This window comes from Salvelinus sp. IW2-2015, linkage group LG6.1, assembly GCF_002910315.2.
Source record: "Salvelinus sp. IW2-2015 linkage group LG6.1, ASM291031v2, whole genome shotgun sequence".
Classification (NCBI taxonomy): domain Eukaryota; kingdom Metazoa; phylum Chordata; class Actinopteri; order Salmoniformes; family Salmonidae; genus Salvelinus; species Salvelinus sp. IW2-2015.
In genome coordinates, this window is record NC_036845.1 from 19,881,456 (window position 1) to 19,904,085 (window position 22,630).

At 43.1% G+C, this 22,630-nt stretch overlaps 1 protein-coding gene across 1 annotated transcript in view; it reads left to right on the forward strand.

The window, feature by feature from the left end:
- The window catches only part of LOC111965282 (2-oxoisovalerate dehydrogenase subunit beta, mitochondrial), an 84,399-nt gene extending 62,777 nt beyond the window's left edge, over nt 1–21,622 (forward strand). The window contains exons 10-11 of the mRNA XM_023989364.2: nt 18,643–18,804; nt 21,149–21,622. Of these exons, the coding sequence (XP_023845132.1) occupies nt 18,643–18,783 (141 nt within the window). The 3' untranslated portion in view covers nt 18,784–18,804; nt 21,149–21,622. The remainder of the gene's footprint in view (nt 1–18,642; nt 18,805–21,148) is intronic.
- The last annotated feature ends 1,008 nt before the right edge of the window (nt 21,623–22,630 follow it).

A 22,630-nucleotide genomic window follows, 5' to 3' on the forward strand; every position in this document is an offset into this window, starting at 1 on the left:
GGATGTATTTCAAGGCTACCTTCAAACTCAATGCCTCTTTGCTTGACATCATGGGAATATCAAAAGAAATCAGCCAAGACCTTGAAAAAACATGTGTTGATCTCCACAAGTCTGGTTCACCTTGGGAGCAATTTTCAAACACCTTGAAGGTACCACGTTCAATCTTTACAAACAAATAGTACGCATATAAACACCATTGGGACACGCAGCCGTCATACCGCTCAGAAGGAGACGAGTTCTGTCTTCCTAGGATAATTGTACTTTGGTGCGAAAAGTGCAAATCAATCCAGAACAACAGCAAAGGACCTGGAAAGATGCTGGAGAAACAGGTACAAAGTATCTATATCCACAGTAAAACAAGTCCTATATCGACATAACCTGAAAGGCCGTCAGCAAGGAAGAAGCCACTGCTCCTTTAAACCGCCATAAAAAAAAGCCAGACTACGGTTTGCAACTGCACATGGGGACAAAATTTTACTTTTGGAGAAATGTCCTCTGGTCTGATGAAACAAAATATAACTGTTTGTCCATATATGACCATTGTTATGTTGGAGAGAAAAAGGGGATGCTTGCAGCCGAGAAACACCATCCCAACGCGTGAAGCACGGGGTGGCAGCATCATGTTGCGGGGGTGTTTTGCTGCAGAGGAGACTGGTGCAGCTTCACAAAATAGATGCATCATGAGGTAGGAAAATTGTGGATATATTGAAGAACATCTCAAGAGACATCAGTCAAGAAGTTAAACTTGGTCGCCAAATGGGTCTTCCAATGGACAATGATCCCAAGCATACTTCCAAAGTTGTGGTGAAAATGCTTAAGGACAACAAAGTCAAGGCATTGAGTGGCAACACAAAGCCCTAACCTCAATCCTATAGAACATTTGTGGGCAGAACTGAAAAAGCATGTTGTGAGCAAGGCAGGCCTACAAACCTGACTCGGGTACCACCAGCTCTGTCAGAGGAATGGCCAAAATTCACCCAACTTATTGTAGGAAGCTTGTGGAAGGCTACCTGAAACGTTTGACCCACAATTTAAAGGCAATGCTACCAATACTAAATTGAGTGCAAGGAAACTTCTGACTCACTGGGAATGTGATGGAAAAAAGAAATATTCTTCTACTTTTTTCTGACATTTCACATCTTAAAATAAAGTGTTGATCCTAACTGCCTAAGACGGACTTTTACTAGGATTAAATGTCAGGAATTTGAAAAACTGCGTTTAAATGTATTTGGCTGAGGTACATGTAAACTTCTGACATCAACTGTGTGTCAGATATGTCGATACTGAACTTGGTAGACTTAGTCAGTTGAAATGAGTAATATATATTAGATCTAGCCAGGGTGAAACTAATACTCAAACTTGGACTGGACTGTAGTGACTGGACTTACTGACTGTACTGGAGGTGTATCACTTCCCTCACCCCATTTTTACCTCCATACCTCCCTCCCTCCCTCTTGTCTAGTGAAGACTGCTCTGGCCTGTGAGGGCATGATCAAAGTTATGTGCTGTGTTCCCTTCAGGGAGAATGTGAGAGGGCATAACCACAGTTTCAACTCCACGAGCTGAGTTATGATTATGAACCTTGTCGAGCGGCTCGCAATCGCTTTGTTTTTTCTTCCTAGACCACACTCAAAGGTATCCGGGATAATGGCATGCTATTCAGTGTAGGCATTACCTCAAGTGAATGATGCTGTGTGGTCTGGCATCAGCGCTGAGATGAGGCCCTGGAATTGTCCTTCTCATCTCCCTGGCGGTCACTCGTGTTTTTGTTATCCGCAGACCTGCTTATCGTTAGGATTAATGGTCTGAGTCATACCATGTTTCACATGTTTGTTTCCCGAGGGTAACCATTGTTGAAATTGTGAGATAGCATATGGTGAATATAAAGTTTATGCGGTGTTAATACTGTGTTTGTGTTGTGTATCGCCATTAGCTTATGAGCTTTGTGTATGATGAGGTATTGTGAGACTGCTTTCATCTCGTCGCCAATTAATTCCTCAACCACTACTGACAGAATAAATGATCACACGCACTTGGCACCTCATGTCTAATGTCTAGTGTATCCAGGTGTTGCGGCCATGTGCCACGTTGTCCCCCCTCAAGAGCAGGGCACACACAGACTCTCGTGGCCTAGTTCCCTTGGCAACGTGACAGGCACTGGCTCTGGAGGGCCCACTTGCCCCCTGTCCAGATGGCCAATGGTGATGGTCAGTTACAACAAACTTCGCCGGACTGTGGTGACTTCACCCGCTAATAACGAGGATGTGGCGTGGGTGCCCGCGCTGATAACGCAATGAAACGGAAAAGGCGCTAAAAATAGGGCTTTTAGTAGAAAGGTGCTGAGCTATCGGACTGGGTCAAGCCTCTTGGGAACTACCATAACAACAACATATCAAGTGCTCTTCAAGGAACGACCGAGAAAGGGAGACCTAAACCACTATTTAACAAGAGTCAGAGCAGAGAGGGAGACCTGTACCAACCTCAACACCAGTCAAAGCAGAGAGGGAGACCTGTACATACACCTCACCACCAGTCAAAAGCAGAGAAGGAGACCTGTACCACACCTCACACCAGAGTCAAAAGCAGAGAGGGAGACCCTGTACCACACCTCACCACCAGAATCAAAAGCAGAGAGGGAGACCCGCCATCCACACCTCACCACCAGAGGCAAAAAGCAAGAGAGGGAGACCTGACCACACCTCACCACCAGAGGTCAAAAGCAGGAGAGGACCCTGCCCACACCCACCACCAGTCAAAAGCGAGTAGGGAGACCTGTACCAACCTCACTCACCAGTCAAAAGCAGAGAGGAGACGTACCACCGCTCACTCTCCCAGAGTCAAAAGCAGAGAGGAAGACCCCTGTACACAACCTCACCACCAGAGTCAAAAGCAGAGAGGAGACCCTGCACCACACCTCACCAACCAGAGGCAAAAGCAGAGAGAGACCTGTACCACACCTACACATCAAAACAAATAAAAAAGCAGGGGAGACGTACAACCCCACCGAGTCAAAGCAGAGAGGGAGACCTGTACCACACCTCACCACCATATCTCCTCTCTCTGCTCTGGCCTGGTGAGGGCATGATCAAAGTATTTGCTGTGTTCCCTTCAGGGAGAACGTGAGAGGGTTTGAGCCATAGTTTCACCTCCTTGAGCTATTCCTGAGTTATGATTATGACCCTTTTCGGCAGGGCGTTTTTAAAAATTATTATTTAGATTTTTTTCCCATAGACCACAATCAAAGGTATCCGGTTAATGGCATGCTATTCAGTGTAGGCATTACCTCAAGTGGATGATGCCCTGTGTGTCTGCATCAGCGCTGAGATGAGGGCCTTGGAATTGGTCCTTCTCATCTCCCTGGCTGTCACTCATGTTGTTGTTATCCCCAGACCTGCTTATTGGTAGGATTATTGGTCTATGAGTCATAGCCATGTTTTCACATGTTTTGTGTCCCGAGGTAACCAGCAGTATTTTTAGTCATGAACCAATGTTTTAAATGGACCGCCATGCTCCACAGTTGAATGTGAGAAAGCATATGGTGAATTGAACTGTTTACAGCATTTAATACCTCGTTTTTATTGTGCATAGCAATTAGCTTTATGAGCTTTGTGTATGATGAGGTATTGTTGAGACTGCTTTCATCTCGCGCCAAATTAATCCTCAACCACTACTGACAGAATAAATGATCACACGCACTTGCACCTCATGTCTAATGTCTAAGTGTATCCAGGTGTTGCGGCCATGTGCCACGTTGTCCCCCCTCAAGAGCAGGGCACACACAGACTCTCGTGGCCTAGTTCCCTTGGCAACGTGACAGCACTGGCTCTGGAGGGCCCACTTGCCCCCTGTCCAGATGGCCCAATGGTGATGGTCAGTACAACAACTCGCCGGACTGTGGTGACTCACCCGCTAATAACGAGGATGTGGCGTGGGTGCCGCGCTGATAACGCAATGAAACGGAAAAGGCGCTAAAAATAGGGCTTTTAGTAGAAAGGTGCTGAGCTATCGGACCTGGGTCAAGCCTCTGGGAACTACCATAACAACAACATATCAAGTGCTCTCAAGGGAACGACCAGAAAGGGAGACCTAAACCACTACTTAACAAGAGTCAAGAGCAGAGAGGGAGACCTGTACCACACCTCACCACCAGTCAAAAGCAGAGAGGGAGACCTGTACCACACCTCACCACCAGAGTCAAAAGCAGAGAAGGAGACCTGTACCACCCTCACCACGCAGAGTCAAAAGCAGAGAGGAGACCCTGTACCACACCTCACCACCAGATCAAAAGCAGAGAGGGAGACCCGCCACCACACCTCACCACCAGAGGCAAAAGCAGAGAGGGAGACCTGACCACACCTCACCACCAGAGTCAAAAGCAGAGGGAGACCTGTGACCACACCTCACACCAGTCAAAAGCAGAGAGGGAGACCTGTACCCAACCTCACCACCAGTCAAAAGCAGAGGAGGAGACCTGTACCACACCTCACACCACCAGAGTCAAAAGCAGAGAGGGAGACCCTGCTACCACACCTCACCACCAGAGTCAAAAGCAGAGAGGAGACCCTGCACCACACCTCACCACCAGAGGCAAAAGCAGAGAGGGAGACCTGTACCACACCTCACCACAGAGTCAAAAAAAAACAAAATAAAAAAAAAATAGCAGAGAGGGAGACCTGTACCACACCTCACCACCAGAGTCAAAAGCAGAGAGGGAGACCTGTACCACACCTCACCACCAGAGTCAAAAGCAGAGACTCTGCCTGGAATATCCCATTCAGGGGCACATGGTGGGAATGAAGGCCTGTGATACAAATGGCTTATAGTCTTGTATGGGTTACTGTTACAATTGACAAAGTGCATGCTCAGCTGTCAGAGTCCAGGACTCAACTTTTATTCTATTCTTTATGTGAAATATACTTTGAACAATGTGCAAATAGATTTTCTTCAAAGTGACAGGGCTGAGAGTATGCCTTGATTTACCCACCCTGGAGCTTTTTTTAAAATTTGGATTGTTGAAGAATAAATAATTGAAATCAGGCCGTCAGTAGGCTTATCCCAATGTTCAGCTGTTTTGTTATCTGGTTTTGAGGCATGTGCAAAACTCTTTCCACCCCTTTCCATGTTTTAAAGTGACTCCAGGAGTGGCTATATATAATGCTTTTGTCAATGTATTATGTCTGGACAGGAGGGTGAAACGAAAGGATAATCGGGTCAAAGCCAACTGCCTCAGGGCAGTGTAAGCACGGTCCAATTATGGATTAGTTTGACTTTCTTTTAAATTTGGAACAGCGGCGTTAAGGGTTTGAAAGTTTCCATTCGGTGGATTAACTACACCTCACAAAAGGTGTTGTCATTGGCTGACCTCTACTCATATCAGAGCTTTCTCTGCTGACTTACAATGGACCTCAAGGATACAAAGAGTGCCATGGAAAAGTTGAGCAGCCTCTCCCATACTGCTGTGCATACAGCTTTGTGACAATTAACACATGGACCTCGCTGTGCTACAGTGTTATTCCATAGTTTTGATGTCTTCACTATTATTCTACAATGTAGAAAGTAGTCAAAATAAAGAAAATCCCTGAATGAGTATAAAAGACTGGTACTGTATAGTATTTATAGGCTAGACCCCTGGGATTAGACTGTACAGTAGAGGCTGTGTTTACAAGCAACACTGTGGCTTTAAGTCTGTTTCACGCTATACATGGAGGTACACTTAGGGATGAAGCTTTACTTGAGATACACAAGCAAAACTAGAGCTTCCATGTGATTTGTATTTATTTATTAAGGAACAGTTCATGCTGCATCTCCCCAGTCACTGCAAACACCAATCCCAGATTATAAACTGGGTGGTTTGAGCCCTGAGTGCTGATTGGCTGACGGCTGTGGTATATCAGACCGTATTCCACGGGTATGACAAAACATGTGTTTTTACTGCTCTAATTAAGTTGGTAACCAGTTGATAATAGCAATAGTTGTGTCGTGCCTAAGAACAGCCCTTAGCCGCGGTATATTGGCCATATACCACACCCCCTCGGGCCTTATTGCTTACTTATACACAGCCTCTGGTCCCGTAACCTTTGCTGTAGACCTACCACAGCTTTCAGATACGTTGGAATCATCCACTCTGGTTGCTCAGGCGAGTTCCTTCCTTTATTTGTGTGTAATGGGAATGGCGCGGAGTCCAGCATTAAACTCCAACCCAGGGCTTATCGCTGAGCTGTGGTACTACTGGTCCGGGCCTCACATCAAAGATGGCCGTCTTCCATTCCGGCCCAGTTCGGGTTGGTCAAAGATGAAGGCCTGCGTTTTTCTGCCATACATGCCTTCTGAATCAGAAGCAGAGCCCATGTTTGCCTGTTAGGCCGTTTTAAAGAAAGCTGGTTTGTTTTCCTGCGCCCTCCACTGTAAAACCATGGCTGGATGCCCCGTCTCTTTCCCTCACAGGATACACCAATCTCCTTCAAAGGGATGTGTTTATGGAAGAGGCCTGTTAGGCTACACACACACACTGAGGAAAGTGAAATTGGATAGCCTTCAGGCTGTGGTAGAGTATGGACATGAGGTATCTCTCCAAGCTCCATGTTCTCTTTTTTGACAATTGATGGGTTGAATGGCCACAGCCTAGCATGAACCACTCTTTGGCCAGTTTGGGTGTTAATTCATCCATACTGGGCCATCCTTTACCTGTAGAGGTAGATTTTAATCTAAATTGCAAGGGATTTCCCTAAATTTGACCTTCAATAGGATGATCAGAGAATGTGACTCATTTTTCCTTCCAGGAAGTTGCATAGTAAGTGATATGAAAGTACTAGTACACAGGAAGTCTTTAATTAACTCCTCTAATCAGTCTCTAAAAGCTTCCAGTTTTTATGAACCCATTAACTGCTGCTCTCTTTGAACCCTCTGAAACCATTGTTCATATGGGAATCATGGAAGTAAACAAATACTTTGAAGATCAAAATGGATTTTCCAAGATGTCTTTAAAAAAAAAATGACCACACCATGTATTATTTGTAAACCCAGTAAAATAAAAAGTGATTTAAAAAATAAAAATAAAAATAAAAAAATAAATAGATGGGCTGCTGTCAACCTCAGAGCGGTGTTGAAATGGCCTGTGTTTGTTGATAATCAGTCATTGGAGAGCCTATGTAAGTCTGATAAAGGTACAGATTAAACGGTGCTGAGAGACTAGGCAGAGGAAAGTACACCCCTGTAGTGAGATCTCACTGATGTGTTCTTATGTGCTGTGCCACACAGTGCATTCGGAAACTATTCAGACCCCTTGACTTTTTCCACATTTTGTTACGTTACAGCCTTATTGTAAAATGGATTCAATTGTTTGTTTCCCCCCACATCAATCTACACACAATACCCCATAATGACAAAGCAAAAACAGGTTTTTGGAAATGTTTGCAAATGTATAAAAAAAATACTAAACTGAAATATCTTATTTACATAAGTATTCAGACCCTTGTCCTTGGTTGCAACACTCACTACCGAGTTCCAAACTGCCTCTGGATGCAACGTCAGTACAATAACTTTGTTGGGAGCTTCATGAAATGGGTTTCCATGCCCAGCAGCCACACACAAGCCTAAGATCATGCACAATGGCAAGCGTTGGCTGGGGTGGCGTAAAGCTCGCGGCCATTGGACTCTGGAGCACTGGAAATTCGTTTTCTGGAGCAATGAATCACTCTTTACCATCTGGCAGTCCAACGGACAAATCTGGGTTTGGCGGATGCCAGGTAAACGCTACCTGCCCCAGTGCATAGGGCCAACTGTAAAGTTTAGTGGTGGAATAATGGTCTGGGGCGGTTTTTCATGGTTCGGTAGTTCCAGTGAAGCGAAATTGTAACGCTACAGCATTCAATGACATTCTAGACGATTCTGTGGTTCCAACTTTGTGGCAACAGTTTGGTGAAGGCCCTTTCCTGTTTCAGCATGTCAATATCCCAGTTCAGAGAGAAGTCCAAACAGAAACGGTTAGTCGAGATCGGTGTGGAAGAATTTGACTGGCCTGCACAGAGCCCTGACCTCAACCCCATCAAACACTTTTGGGATTAATTGGAACGCCGACTGTGAGCCAGGCCTAATCGCCCAACATCAGTGCCCAACCTCACTCATGCTCTTGTGGCTGAATGGAAGCAAGTCCCCGCTGCAATGTTCCAACATCTAGTGGAAAACCTTCTCAGAAGAGTGAAGGCTGTTTATAGCCCCAAATGAGGGACCAACTCCATGTTAATGCCCATGATTTTGGAATGAGATGTTCGACGAGCAGGTGTCCACATACTTTTGGTAATGTACCATTTAGCCCTATAAATAGGATGCCAAATTCATGATATTAATAATACACTTATGTTTGGATATTGTCTGAAGGATGGTTGGTTGATTTTCAAATGTAGTCTACAAGTTATTTCTGTGTTGGATTCATACCTCCATCTCAACTAAAAATCTAAGTTAGAGAATAGGACTAAATGACATCAAACTTTATTTGGAGTGCAATTAAAGTTTGATTTGATTTAGTGCTATTCTTTAACTTAGATTATTGGTTGAGATTGAGACATGAATCGAACATATCAATTATTCATTTTTGGACAAACTTTATATTGAATTGTGAACACAACCAAATATCAAATTTGAAGGAGTATCTTCTGCTTGGATAGTACACACACATTGGCCAGCTTATTAGGTATACCCATCTAGTACCGGTCGGACACCCCTTTGCCTCTATAACAGTCTGAATTCTTTGGGGCATGAAAACGTTGTTCATTTGGTATCAAGGGACTTCACGTGTGCCAGGAAAACGTTCCACACATCATTACACCACCGCCACCAGCCTGTACGTTTGACACCAGGCAAGATGGGGCTATGGACTCATGGTGCTTATGCCAAATCCTGACTTTGCCATCAACAGGAACTGGGATTTGTTGGACCAGGTTACTTTTTTCCACTCCTTAATTGTCCAGTGTTGGTGATCGCGTGCCCACTGGAGCCACTTCTCCATGTTTTTATCTAATAGGAGTGGAAACCGGTGTGGTCATCATCTGTGGTAAGGACCGACAAGTTGTGCGTGCCGAGATGCCTTCCTGCACACTTCTGTTGTACTTCGCCGTTATTTTCCTGTTTGTGGTCTGCCTTAGCTTGCACGATTCTTGCCATTTCTCCTTCGACCTCTCATCAACGTGAAAAGCCCAGGACGCCGGCCGTTTCTGAGATACTGGAACCGGCGTTACTGGAACCGGCGTTCCTGGCACCGACGATCATACCACGCTCAAAGGCGCTTAGGTCACTCGTTTGGCCCATTCTAATGTTCTATTTGAATGCAACAGTAACTGAATGCCTCAATGCCAGTCTGCCTGCTTTGTATAGCAAGCCACGGCCACGTGACTCACTGTGTGTCGGAGCAAACCATTATCGTGAACGGGGTGACGTTTTAAATAAATATTATGAATAACGTACATAAAAGACCATATCCAAAGGTAAAGTGTAATACTATTATTAGTATCATGAATTTGGCATCCTATTTATAGGGCTAATGGTAGCTATTTCTAAACTTCCAAAGATGGATGAATGAGAGTATACCTAGCTAAATGTTGAAATTATGTTGTCCTTTATTGGGCATGTCAATGTAGCCTACATAAACTCAACCTTACTCCGAATTGACTTTCACATACAACTTATGTAAGAAAAGTTAGTTACTTTCAACTAGTCTACTCAAATTAGTATGGAAGTTTATCAATGTGTTAACAGGGTAGCTCCGCTGAATTGAACACCGCTTGTTTCCAAATCTAAGTAGGGTACATAGAGGTAATCATCTGGACGGTAGACTTGTTCTCTCTGAAGTGCATTGCCCCTCGTATACCAGTAGGAGTCAATGTTCAGGCAGGAATCGTTGGATTTTGGCTTCACATTTTATTTCAATATACCTCTGTGTTTAGGTTCATGAGGCATGACACTGAAACGATGTTGATTCAAACATACCATTTTACTATCAACATTGAAACAAGTTCAAATAAAATGTCTAGGGCTGTCCCCGACAACAACAAAAAAAATCTTAGTCGACCGAGAGTCGTCTGTTCTTTCAGCCAATCGATCAGTCAAAATGTTTAAATGTGAATTTTTTTCATATGTTTTAATAAAATTAACTATATCTAGGCTACTGAGCTTGTCTGATCCTTTAAGCGTTGTAATTAAAAATGAAGATGCACAAATTACTAAAGAGGGAGCCAGAGATCAATATATCCTAACTAGTAGAGTGCCAATTTATCGTACCATTTCTACGGATCTGCGTGCCAGTTATGATTTTTATATGCACATTTTCGTGGAACAGTTTCAATTTATAATAGTCTTCATATCTGAATCAATGTCACGTCGGTAATCAAAATTCTAAATCAAAAAGATACCAATCTAAAAGTAACTTTCTATTGCTATTGCCAATATGTAAAAATAGCAGCCTGCAGGTAGCCAATATCCTGATTTTAAAAATAAATATCCTATAAATCATATTGGCTACACATGCGAGGAACTTGAAACATTTGTGTCAACTATTAACTTGGTCCAGCCCGAAGCTAGTGCTAGCAAACTTACAACATTAAATAAAGTTTTCTGGGCCCTCAGTTTCCCACACCAGTGAGCTCCTGACACACAGCTGTAGGCTATTTGCGCAAGAGATAAGAAGTAATCAGGTAGGCCTATTTTATGGAGCATGACATTTTCTTCCCCTTTTCATGCTGAGTTGTTATCGAAAGGGAGAGAGCTGGAAAGATTTTTCAAATAGGCTACGTTGAGGAACTATTGTCATTCTCAATGGATGTAAAAACAGACTTTGTTTACTTGCTGTTAAAGGCAAAGAAAAAATTACTTTGAGAAGCTCCACAGTGGTGGTGAGTTAAGACAGTCAGAAATAGTATCAGATCCCCAGATCTGGGCACATTTATAGGTCTACATTTGCTCGCAGGCCAGGTAGCCTAGGCCTACTTCTATACGTATTCAGATGCATTTCCTTTCACAAGATTGACAGGAGCGCTCCAAACAAAAGACAATTTCTAAATTGACAATTCGTAAATGGAATGAAAGTGTAGCCTAGGTTGTGCGTTCTGCATACGGTGTCCACTCCTACAATGAGAAAGGTAAGACTGTCGTCATATATTGAATGTATTAACAGAAATGACCGTAACCAAACAAACATTGTAGATTAGAAATTATGGGAATTTACTCTAAATGTAGACTTCCTACCGGTGTGCCATTGCCACAGCCTCTGCAATGGATTAGTCCACTTAGACAGGTGTGAATAATGGATGTCTTGTGTGCCATTTAAAAAATATATACAGTGCATTCGGAAAGTATTCAAACCCCTTGACTTTTTCCACATTTTGTTACGTAACAGCCTGATTCAAAAATGGATTCAACATTTTTTGTCTCATCAATCTACACACAATACCCCATAATGACAATCAAAATGTTTTTTTTATTTTTGCAAATTTATAAAAAATGTAAACTGAAATGTCACGGTTACATAAGTAATCAGACCCTTTACTCAGTACTTTGTTGAAGTGCCTTTGGCAGCAATTACAGTCAGTATAAACCTACAAGCTTGGCACACCTGTATTTGGAGTTTCTTCCATTCCTCCCTGCAGATCCTCTCAAGCTCTGTCACGTTGGATGGGGAGTGTTGCTGCACAGCTATTTTCAGGTCTGTCCAGAAATGTTTGATCGGGTTCAAGTCCAGGCTCTGGCTGGGCCACTCCTGCATTCTCTTGGCTGTATGCATAGGGTTGTTGTCCTGTTGGAAAGTGAACCTTCACCCTAGTCTGAGGTCCTGAGCACTCTGGAGCAGGTTTTCGTTAATGATCTCTGTCCTTTGCTCCGTTCATCTTTGCCTGGATCCTGACTTGTCTCCCAGCCCTGCCACTGAAAAACATCCCCACAGCATGATGCTGCCACCACCATGCTTCACCGTAAGGTTTCCTCCAGACGTGATGCTTGGCATTCAGGCCAAAGAGTTGAATCTCTATTTCATTATACCAGAGAATCTTGTTTCTCATGGTCTGAGAGTCTTTAGATGCCTTTTGGTGAACTACAAGTGGGCTGTCATGTGCCTTTTACTGAGGAGTTGCTTCAGTCTGGACAGTCTACCGTGAAGGTGTGATTGGTGGAGTGCAGCAGAGATGATTGTCTTTCTGGAAGGTTCTCCCATCTCCACAGAGGAACTTTAGAGCTCTGTAAGAGTGACCGGCGGGTTCTTGGTCACCTCCCTGACCAAGCCCCTTCTCCCCCGAGAAGACTCTGGGAAGAGTCTTGGTGGTTCCAAACTTCTTGATGATGGAGGCCACTCTGTTCTTGTGGACCTTCAATGCTGTAGAAATGTTTTTGTACCCTTCCCCAGATCTGTGCCCTGTCTGAGCTCTACGGACAATTCCTTCGACCTCATGACTTGGTTTTTGCCTAGACATGCGCTGTCAACTGTGGGACCTTTATATAGACAGGTGTGTGCCTTTACGAATCATGTCCAATCAATTTATTTTACCTCAGTTGTACTCCAATCAAGTTGTAGAAACATCTCAAGGATGATCAATGGAAACAGGATGCACCTGAGCTCAATGTCGAGTCTCATAGCAAAGGGTCTGAATGCTTATGTAAATGAGGTATTTCTGTTTTCTTTTTTATAAATATGCAAACATTTCTAAAAACCCGTTTTCGCTTTTGTCAATATGGGGTATTGTGTTTAGATTGCTGATGAATTTTTATTTAATCCATTTTAGAATAAGGCTGTAACTTAACAAAATGTGGGAAAAATCAAGGGGTCTGAGTACTTTCCAAAGGCACTATATTTGGGACTAAATATAAAATAGTATTTGTTGACCAACAGCCTATCAACCAAACAATCGAATAGTCGACTAAAAGTCCTAAAAATGTAAAAATGACATGAAATTCAACAAAATTTCAACCACCCAATGGAATGTAGGATGACAAATATTTTTTATGTTTCTGCATGACATTTTCAATGCAATTTCAACATTACATAGTTCTGATGATTATGTTGAAATTAGATTAATGTAACAACCTGTTAGTCAGGTTAAGTCAATGTATTTAAGTGAACATTTTACCCTAATTTCAAATGTTTACAACGCTGGTTCAAATTAGATCAACTGGTTGATTACTTATTTCAAATCCAATGTATTCTCCACGTTGATTCCTAGTCACAATACAGATTCAGCTAGTGTGTGCCCAGAGTGCAGTGTGTGATTTGTCATTGTTGGCAGTCCCATTTGGTAATATTGGTATAACCCGGGAGTGACTGAATTCCCAAATCTGTGGCTGTCGCTGACACACTTTTTCCGTGTGACCGGAGGCAAAATGCGCAACTGCAAATCTAAACCCCCGCCAGTTGGTATTTTTATATTTTTCAATATTGCCTCCTCGAGAGATGCAGTCCTCCATTTTTGTCATATTTATATGCAGACATTTAAGTCAGATTGCATATAATGATGTGTTTTCTCCAAAGATAAACAGCGATTTGAGTGAAATCGGAGTTCTGTGGCACATCACCATTTAGCTGTGGTGACAAGCAACCAGACTGTTCTTTCCTCCTGCTTCCAGTAAGTAAGTGTATTTAGAGGAGATTACAGTTTGGAATCTGACAGGAAAAAGCCTTTAGTACTGTCTTTGTCTGCCTGTGGATCATAGACTGTCTCATGAGACGTTCTCCCTTAATGCTCTGCACTCTAGAGACACGGATGGTCCTCTATCGTGACAGTAAATTAGGAGAGATGGGCTAGGCTACATGGCCGATGCTACATGTTTTCATTCTTTCAAAACGTCTGACAGGATTTATCACACGTCTGATGTAACTCTACAAAAATGCAGGCCTGACCAGACTCATCTTAAATTTGAAGCTTCATCTTGATGATTAAGTGTGCTGTCAATCTGTCACTGAAGTCCACTGCAGGCCCCTTTCAGCTGCCACACACGTGTCTGTCTTTACACTGTTACACTCCTAGCCCCCATGACCAGGAATAGCTTTCCACTGAGCAACATGGCAAGGAAAACTGGTCAAAGAATATAATTAGCAGCTCAAATGTTTTTATTTTCCTTAGTGGCATACATGCCACTGCCAGACATTGTGAGCGTCCTTTCTGAGAGTTCTGCGTCAAGAAAATCTTCACCTTCCAAGTGTTGAAGAGCTATTAAAGTTCTTCAAGACTGTGAAAACTAATTTTGGGCTTATAAGATTTTAACCTTACAGAGTCTAAATTGATTCATGTTCTTGCCTCAAACTAGGTGAATCGATATATTTGACTATAGAATGTGAACTTATGGTCTTATACATACAATGCATCATGCCCAGTCTCCCAGCTCTGCCCTAGACTGTTGGAGGGGACAGAAGGACTTATCCATGGAAACCGTTTGGCTCACTTGGCCAAGGAGGGGTAGGGTTGGATGGGGAGGGGATGCTGGCTGGCACTAACTGCAGGCATCCATTAAAGCTAAGCACCACTAATTAGCGAGGCAGAGCGGGGCTGCCTGTTGTGGGCTGAGTAATGACACCCCCACCCCCCCCCTTTGATACACTACAGTGGGCCATGTGCCATACACATGAGCACACTGTAAACTTGTGATGGATTCTGGGTTCTGACTCCTAAACTTGGAATAGTGTTAAACCTCTCTAGGCTAGGGGGCGGTATTTTCACATCCGGATGAAAAGCGTGCCCAAAGTAAACTGCCTGCTAACTACCTGCCCAGAAGCTAGGATATGCATATCATTAGTAGATTTGGATAGAAAACACTCTGAAGTTTCTAAAACTGTTTGAATGATGTCTGTGAGTATAACAGAACTTATTTGGCAGGCGAAACCCCGAGGACAAACTGTCCAGGATTTCTTTCTTTTTTAGGTCACTCTTTTCAACGCGTTTTCTATGGGGATCTAGATTTCTAAGGCACTTGCTTGCAGTTCCTATCGCTTCCACTGGATGTCAACAGTCTTTAGAAATTGGTTGATGTTTTTCCTTTGTGTAATGAAGAAGTAGGGCTGTTCAGAACGAGGGTCGAGTCTAGTTTACTGTTTTTTTAGGGGCACGCGACCTGAAAGCTCGCTCCACTTTGTTTTTATCGGCTATTGAACGCAGTTTATCCCGTCTTAAATGTATCCATTATTTACGTTAAAAAAATACCTAAAGTTGTTTGTGTAACGGATGTGAAATGGTTAGCGGGTACGCGCTACTAGCGTTTCAATCAGTTACGTCACTTGCTCTGAAACCTAGAAGTAGTGTTGCACCTTGCTCTGCAAGAGCCGTGGCCTTTGTGGAGCGATGGGTAACGATGCTTCGTGGGCGACCGTTGTTGATGTGTGCAGAGGGTCCCTGGTTCGCGCCCGTGTCGGGGCGAGGGGACGCCGTAAAGTTATACTGTTACATTGGTGCCGTGACCCGGATCACTGGTTGCTGTGGAAAAGGAGGAGGTTGAAAGGGGGGTGAGTGTAACGGATGTGAAATGGTTAGCGGGTACGCGCTACTAGCGTTTCAATCAGTTACGTCACTTGCTCTGAAACCTAGAAGTAGTGTTGCACCTTGCTCTGCAAGGGCCGCGGCTTTTGTGGAGCGATGGGTAACGACGCTTCGTGGGCGACTGTTGTTGATGTGTGCAGAGGGTCCCTGGTTCGCGCCCGTGTCGGGGCGAGGGGACGGTTTAAAGTTATACTGTTACATTTGGACAAAGATTACAGGAAACTTATTACATATTTTGTAGACATGTTGCGCGAGCTGGAACCGGTGTTTTTCTGGATCAAATGCGCCAAATAAATGGACATTTGAGATATAACGACGGAATTAATCGAACAAAAGAACCATTTGTGATGTTTATGGGACATATTGGAGTGCAAACAGAATAAGCTCTTCTAAGGTAAGGCACGAATTATATCGTTATTCCTGAGTTTTGTGTCGCACCTGGCGGGATGAAATATGATTGTCTGTGTTTGTTTGATGGGGTGCTGTCCTCAGATAATTGCATGGTTTGCATTCGCCGTAAAGCCTTTTTGAAATCTGACACGGTTGCTGGATTAACAAGAAGTAAAGCTTTAATTTGGTGTATTGCATGAAAGTTAAATATTTCTAATAATTTGAATTTGGAGCTCTTCCATTTCACCGGATGTTGTCAAATCGATCCCGTTAACTTCTTAGGGATCAAATCCTGTTTTAATTATCAGGTATTCTATTGAAATATTGAGTGCTACGGTCTAGAGGGTCTACACCAGAAGTTAATGATTATCTGTTGGAGGAATGTATATAGTGGAGGCAATTAAATTTGGAATGTACTGAGTGCAGGGAAGACGATCAGATGTTGGCAGGCACTGATAAGGGTGGAGAGCTGTGGATTAGTGAGGAAGCGGGTCGAGGTCAGGTCACCTTAAGGGAGAAGGAACAGTTTGTGGCCCGTATCACTTAACTTCTTGCCTAGCAATAAAGATGTAATATTTAAAGAGGAGGAGGAAACCACCGAAATTGGGGTGTATATATACTATCACTGGTGGAAACATTTCTTTGTCTGTGCAGCTGTCTTGACTCAAACCAAGTTAATGGGTGAATTAACTTGGTTTAAGCTTTACTAATCGTCCGTGAGTTAATAGGTTCATTTAGAACCTAACACCTGGAAAAACTGAATTGCTTTTAACACTGATTTATGACCTCTGTTGTACCACAGTGGTAATAGAACTGCATATACATACTGCATATGTATTCCCGTCTCATGGTACAGTAAACCCTTATAACCCAGAGGACCATTTCGTCTGTCTGCTAATTCCCTTTTAACATATCAAAGGATCCTGAGATGCTGCTGCTGGCAATGCTAAAGCTATAGCTGTGAATTAGACTCCGCGGGCCTGGCATGGTACTGGGGACGTGGAGCCGACACGCATCTGCAGGCTCTCTATTGTGTTTTTACAGTCCGTGAAATACGGAGACGCACAAAGGCTTTCTCATGGAGCCTGACGTTCTTCTGAACCCTGCCAGATGTTTTTGAGGAGATGAAAAACATATTACTGCAGAAACATGCAAATACAACACAATGTCTACAGAGTAGGGCTAGCCTGTCTGTCTGTGTGTGTGAATGCTAGTTACTAAGACCTTATGGTTAATTTGGCTCAGCGATGGCTTTTCTCTCCTGTGGAAGCTATTGGCCCCTTCATCGCATTCAGATGCTGTGGGAGGAGGTCAAAAGCCAATAGAGACATGAGTGATGGCTTGTTTTCCAGCGCTGCCAAAACACAAGCTGTGCGTTGGCCAGCTCTGAGCTGTGATTTTAAATAAGCCATTTGTCTCCAACTTTTAAGGGTGGTGGTAGTGAATTCACTGAACCTGTTGGCAATGTTTCAGTGAAGCACTTCTAGCATTACTGTGGCTACAGCCATGACAGTGAAGCTGATTCCACTCCACTGTCTCGGTGTCAAGCACAGAACAGCGGCCTGGAGTTTATTCTGGTGTTTGGTGTTGTAATAGGATCCTCATTTAGCTGTTGCAAAAGCAGCAGCTACTCTTCCTGGGGACCACATGAAACGTGACATAATACCGAACATTAATAGACAACAGCTCATGGACAGAACTACATCAAAAATGTTTAAAGCACACGTAGCCTACATATCAATACATACACACAAACTATCTAGGTCAAATAGGGGAGAGGCGTGGTGCCGTGAGGTGTAGCTTCGTCTGTTTTTTGAAACCAGGTTTGCTGTTCATTTGAACAATGTGAGATGAAACAGAGTTCCATGCAATAATGTCTCTATAATACTGTACACTTTCTTGAATTTGTTCTGGATTTTGGGGACTGTGAAAAGACCCTTGGTGGCATGTCTGGTGGGGTAAGTGTGTGTGTCAGAGCTGTGTGTAAGTTGACTATGCAAACAATTTGGGATTTTCAGCACATTAATGTTGCTTATAAAAAATAAGTGATGCAATCAGTCTCTTCTCTACTCTTAGCCAAGAGAGACTGGCATGCATAGTATTTATATCAGCCCTCTTACAATGAAGAGCAAGATGTGCCGCTCTGTTCTGGGCCAGCTGCAGCTTAACTAGGTATTTCCTTGCAGCACTGGACCACACGACTGGACAATAATCAAGATTAGACAAAACTAGAGCCTGCAGGAATTTCATTGTGGAGTGTGGTGTCAAAAAAGCAGAGCATCTCTTTATTACGGACAGACCTCTCCCCATCTTTACAACCATTGAATCTATATGTTTTGACCATGACGGTTTACAATCTAAGGTAACGCCAAGTAGTTTTGTCTTCTCAACTTGTTCAACAGCCACACCATTCATTACCAGATTCAGCTGAGGTCTAGAACTTAGGGAATGTGGTCAAGAAAAATGCTGGCCCTGTGTGTGTAATGCAAAGTCCGATTTAAACGGTTGTATTAACTGGGTCGTGTTTGGGCACAAGAAGGATGGAAACCTAGTAAAACGGGGAGGTGCTATTTGAACATGTCTGACTACGAATACCTTCAGATTTCCACTTGCAAAATTTTTCCCACGCATGGAACACGAATTGTTGCGAATACCCAAACACCAGCAGAGCCTGTCATCCATGTCCAGAGGGATGTGATGTGACTGCTGAGAGAGTGAGACTGACCACGTACCTGTTGTGTGTCCACAGGAGGAGTGCTTCCTCAACCTAGAGGCGCCCATCGCTAGAGTCTGCGGCTACGACACTCCCTTCCCCCACATCTTCGAACCCTTCTACATCCCAGACAAGTGGAAGTGCTTTGACGCTGTCAAGAAGTTGATCAGCTACTGATCTCCAACTACTGATCTCCAGGTGAGTACCACGTTGGAAATGGACGTGTCTGTTCTCTGGGGTTTGTAGTTTTTAACTGTGCACCTTTTTGAACCCCCCCCCCCCCAAAAAAGTAAATCTAATCAAAAATCACCTCCAACCACTTTTTAACAATGATTCATAAAGAACAATGTAGATTATATCAGAAGCCTTATATCAGGTATGCGTTCAGGAGTCGCAATGTTCTGGAAAGTTGCCAATAGACATGTGCAGTGGCAAGAAAAAGTATGTGAACCCTTTGGAATTACCTGGATAAATGCATAAATTGGTCATCAATTTTGATCTGATCTTCATCTAAGTCACAACAATAGACAAACAAAGTGTGCTTAAACTAATAACACATACATGATTGTATTTGTCTTGTCTATATTGAATACATTATTTAAACATTCACAGTCTAGGTTGGAAAAAGTATGTGAACCCCTAGGCTAATGACTTCTCCAAAAGCTAATTGGAGTCAGGAGTCCACTAACCTGGAGTCCAATCAATGAGACGAGATTGGAGATGTTGGTTAGAGCTGCCCTGCCCTATAAAAAACACTCACAAAATGTGAGTTTGCTATTCACAAGAGCATTACGTGATGTGAACCACGCCTCGAACAAAAGAGATCTCAGAAGACCTAAGATGAAGAATTGTTGACTTGCATGAAGCTGGAAAGGGTTACAAAACTATCTCTAAATGCCTTGACGTTCATCAGTCCACGGTAAGACAAATTGTCTACAAATGGAGAAAGTTCAGCACTGTTGCTACTCTCCCTAGGAGTGGCCGTCCTCCAAAGATGACTACAAGAGCTGTGCAGAATGCTCAATGAGGTTAAGAAGAATCCTAGAGTGTCTGCTAAAGACAGAAATCTCTGGGAACATGTTAACGTCTGTTGACAAGTCTACGATACGTAAAACACTCAACAAGAATGGTATTCATGGGAGGATACCACAGAAAAAGCCACTGCTGTCCAAAAAAAAACATTGCTGCACATCTGAAGTTTGCAAAAAGTGCACCTGGATGTTCCCCAGCGCTACTGGCAAAATATTCTGTGGACAGATGAAACTACAGTTGAGTTGTTTGGAAGGAACACGCAACACTATGTGTGGAGAAAAAAAGGCACAGCACACTAACATCACCACCTCATCCCAACTCTAAAGTATGATGGAGGGATCATCATGGTTTGGGGCTGCTTTGCTGCCTCAGGGCCTGGACAGCTTGCTATCATCAACCGAAAAATGAATTCCCAACTTTATCAAGACATTTTGCAGGAGAATGTTAGGCTATCTTTCTGCCAATTGAAGCTCAACAGAAGTTGGGTGATGCAACAGGACAACGGCCCAAAACACAGAAGTAAATCAACAACAGAATGGTTTCAACAGAAGAAAATGCGCCTTCTGGAGTGGCCCAGTCAGAGTCCTGACCTCAACCCGATTTGAGATGCTGTGGCATGACCTCGAGAGCAGTTCACACAAGACATCCCAAGAATATTGCTGAACTGAAACAGTTTTGTAAAGAGGAAGATCCAAAATTCCTCCAAACCGTTGTGCAGGTCTGATCCGCAACTACAGAAAACATTTGGTTGAGGTTATTGCTGCCAAAGAAGGGTCAACCAGTTATCCAAGGGTTCGCATACTTTTTCCACCTTGCACTGTTTACACGGTGTGTTCAAGAAAGACATGAAAACGTGTTATTTGTTTAAGCAGACTGTGTTTGTCTATTGTTGTGACCTAGATGAAGATCAGATCAAATTGTATTACCAATTTATGCAGAAGTCCAGGTAATTCCAAAGGGTTCTCACATACATTTTCTTCCCACTGTATTTCGTAGAGCTGATTCCCTATTTGACATGACTGAGGACCAGTTCTGCATGATATATTTCTATCTGAAAAATCAAACATTACACCCCACTGAACGCAATCCTGATCTCTGTGCTGCTTGCAATTGTCCTCAAACATCTCACTATGGCTGACTGACAAGACGTCTAGATTGAATGATTATGCTTCATGTCTCCAATTGAACTCCATGCTGTTTTTTTATAGTTTGTGCAAATGATTATCTTTTATTTGTGGCAGCGTTGATGAGTAATTCACTGTGAAATGGAGAGCGCTGTCGTCATTCGCCTTGATCGGCTTTGTTTTTAATCCCTTTTTTTAATTGCCTGTGTCGTTTTGAGCACCATGTTGTAAAAATAAGCCTGGGAAGAAGTCACCAAAGGGATGGTAAATTGAATTCTACATGAGTCAACCCCCGCCTTTCTCTCGCTCTCTCTCTCCCTCTGCAATGTCAAGTATGATATCTGGACTGACGTACTGAACCTTTCTCTTCTCCTTATTCTTCCCAGAGCCACGTCTCGGAGGACCTGGACTCAGAGCTCTCTCTCGCCATTGTTCTCACCAATGGACATTATCCAGAAAAATACACTTTGTCAGCCATCCAATCAGGAAGCATAATCCAGACGTTTCTTTTGGCCCTCCGTGTGCAAGCACAGACTGTTACTTCTGGTTTAGGGAACCTTTTCTGTAAATGGGGAATAGGTGTCCTCTTGGTCGTCTGTCTTACTACTGTACGCTTTCTAGCTTCGATGGTAAATCAGATCCACACAGACAGTTTCACAAACACTAACGTGAGTACCAGTAAGTGTTATTCTATAGGAACTCTGAATATGTCTCTGCCTCAGTCTTCCCTGTTTGATTTTACTCTTTGAATGACTCTTTGCCTTTCTAATCTTACTTTTGTTTCACATCAAGTTGACTGTACTAAAAATAATGGACCTGTTTTTTGTTTTTTTTATGAAAATAAAGTAATTGTCCTTGCAGTGGTACATCAGCCTCATTATGTTTTGACAGTTCTTTAAAGGGACAATCTGAAGTAACTACATCCATTTTTTTACTTATAAATTAATATGTACCCGTTGATTCTTGAAGAATATAACTTATAAATGTCTCATGAGTTCATCTGTCGTAACCCATCAAAACCATCAATATAAGCTTATCTTACTCCAATGTTTGTAAATGCAGTCAATGTATACAAACACTGTATAGCCTCAAAATATGATTACTATAATTTTTATATCATGGATGGTCAGTCCTTGCATCCATAGCTCTACCTATGAAATTGAGTGGTTACATTTCTCTAGCCCCATCCCTCAGCTTTTTGGTGAAACAGGGAGTACACAGGGAGTACACTATTGTTTCAACTGCTGATTGCCACTTTAATGTCTTGATGGTTTTCATAGCTGAGATAGTAGAGTTTTTATACTGGTCATTCACTTTTATGATGAAGCTACACAGGTGACCTTTGAGAATATTTGAGTAAGATCTACTGAATCTGTTGTAGAGTACCTCCATGGGCTCTCGAGTAGCGCAGAGGCATCTGTGCTAGAGGTGTCACTGCAGACCCTGGTTCGATTCCAGGCTGTATCACAACCGGCCGTGATTGGGTCCCATAGAGCGGCGCAAAATTGGCCCAGCGTCGTCCAGGTTAGGGTTTGGACGGGGTAGGCCGTCATTGTAAATAAGAATTTGTTCTTAACTGACTTGCCTAGTTAAATACATCTGGTTTGTGCTCATTAGGGCACTAAACGGAAAATGTTTTAAAACCCAAATTAGTTTCTTATAGGACAAGTCCAAATAGTCTCCCTGTTTCAATTCACTTTCTTACACTTGGTGCCTAATGAACATGACCCTGGTAAATGATAGTAAACATGAGTGTGGCGGATTGAACACAGAAAAGGCTGACTGAATCAGCTCTCCAATGTCTTCAAGTACCCTATCAATCATCCTCGCTGATGTCCCAACCCTCAGCCAGATGCTCATATGAAAAA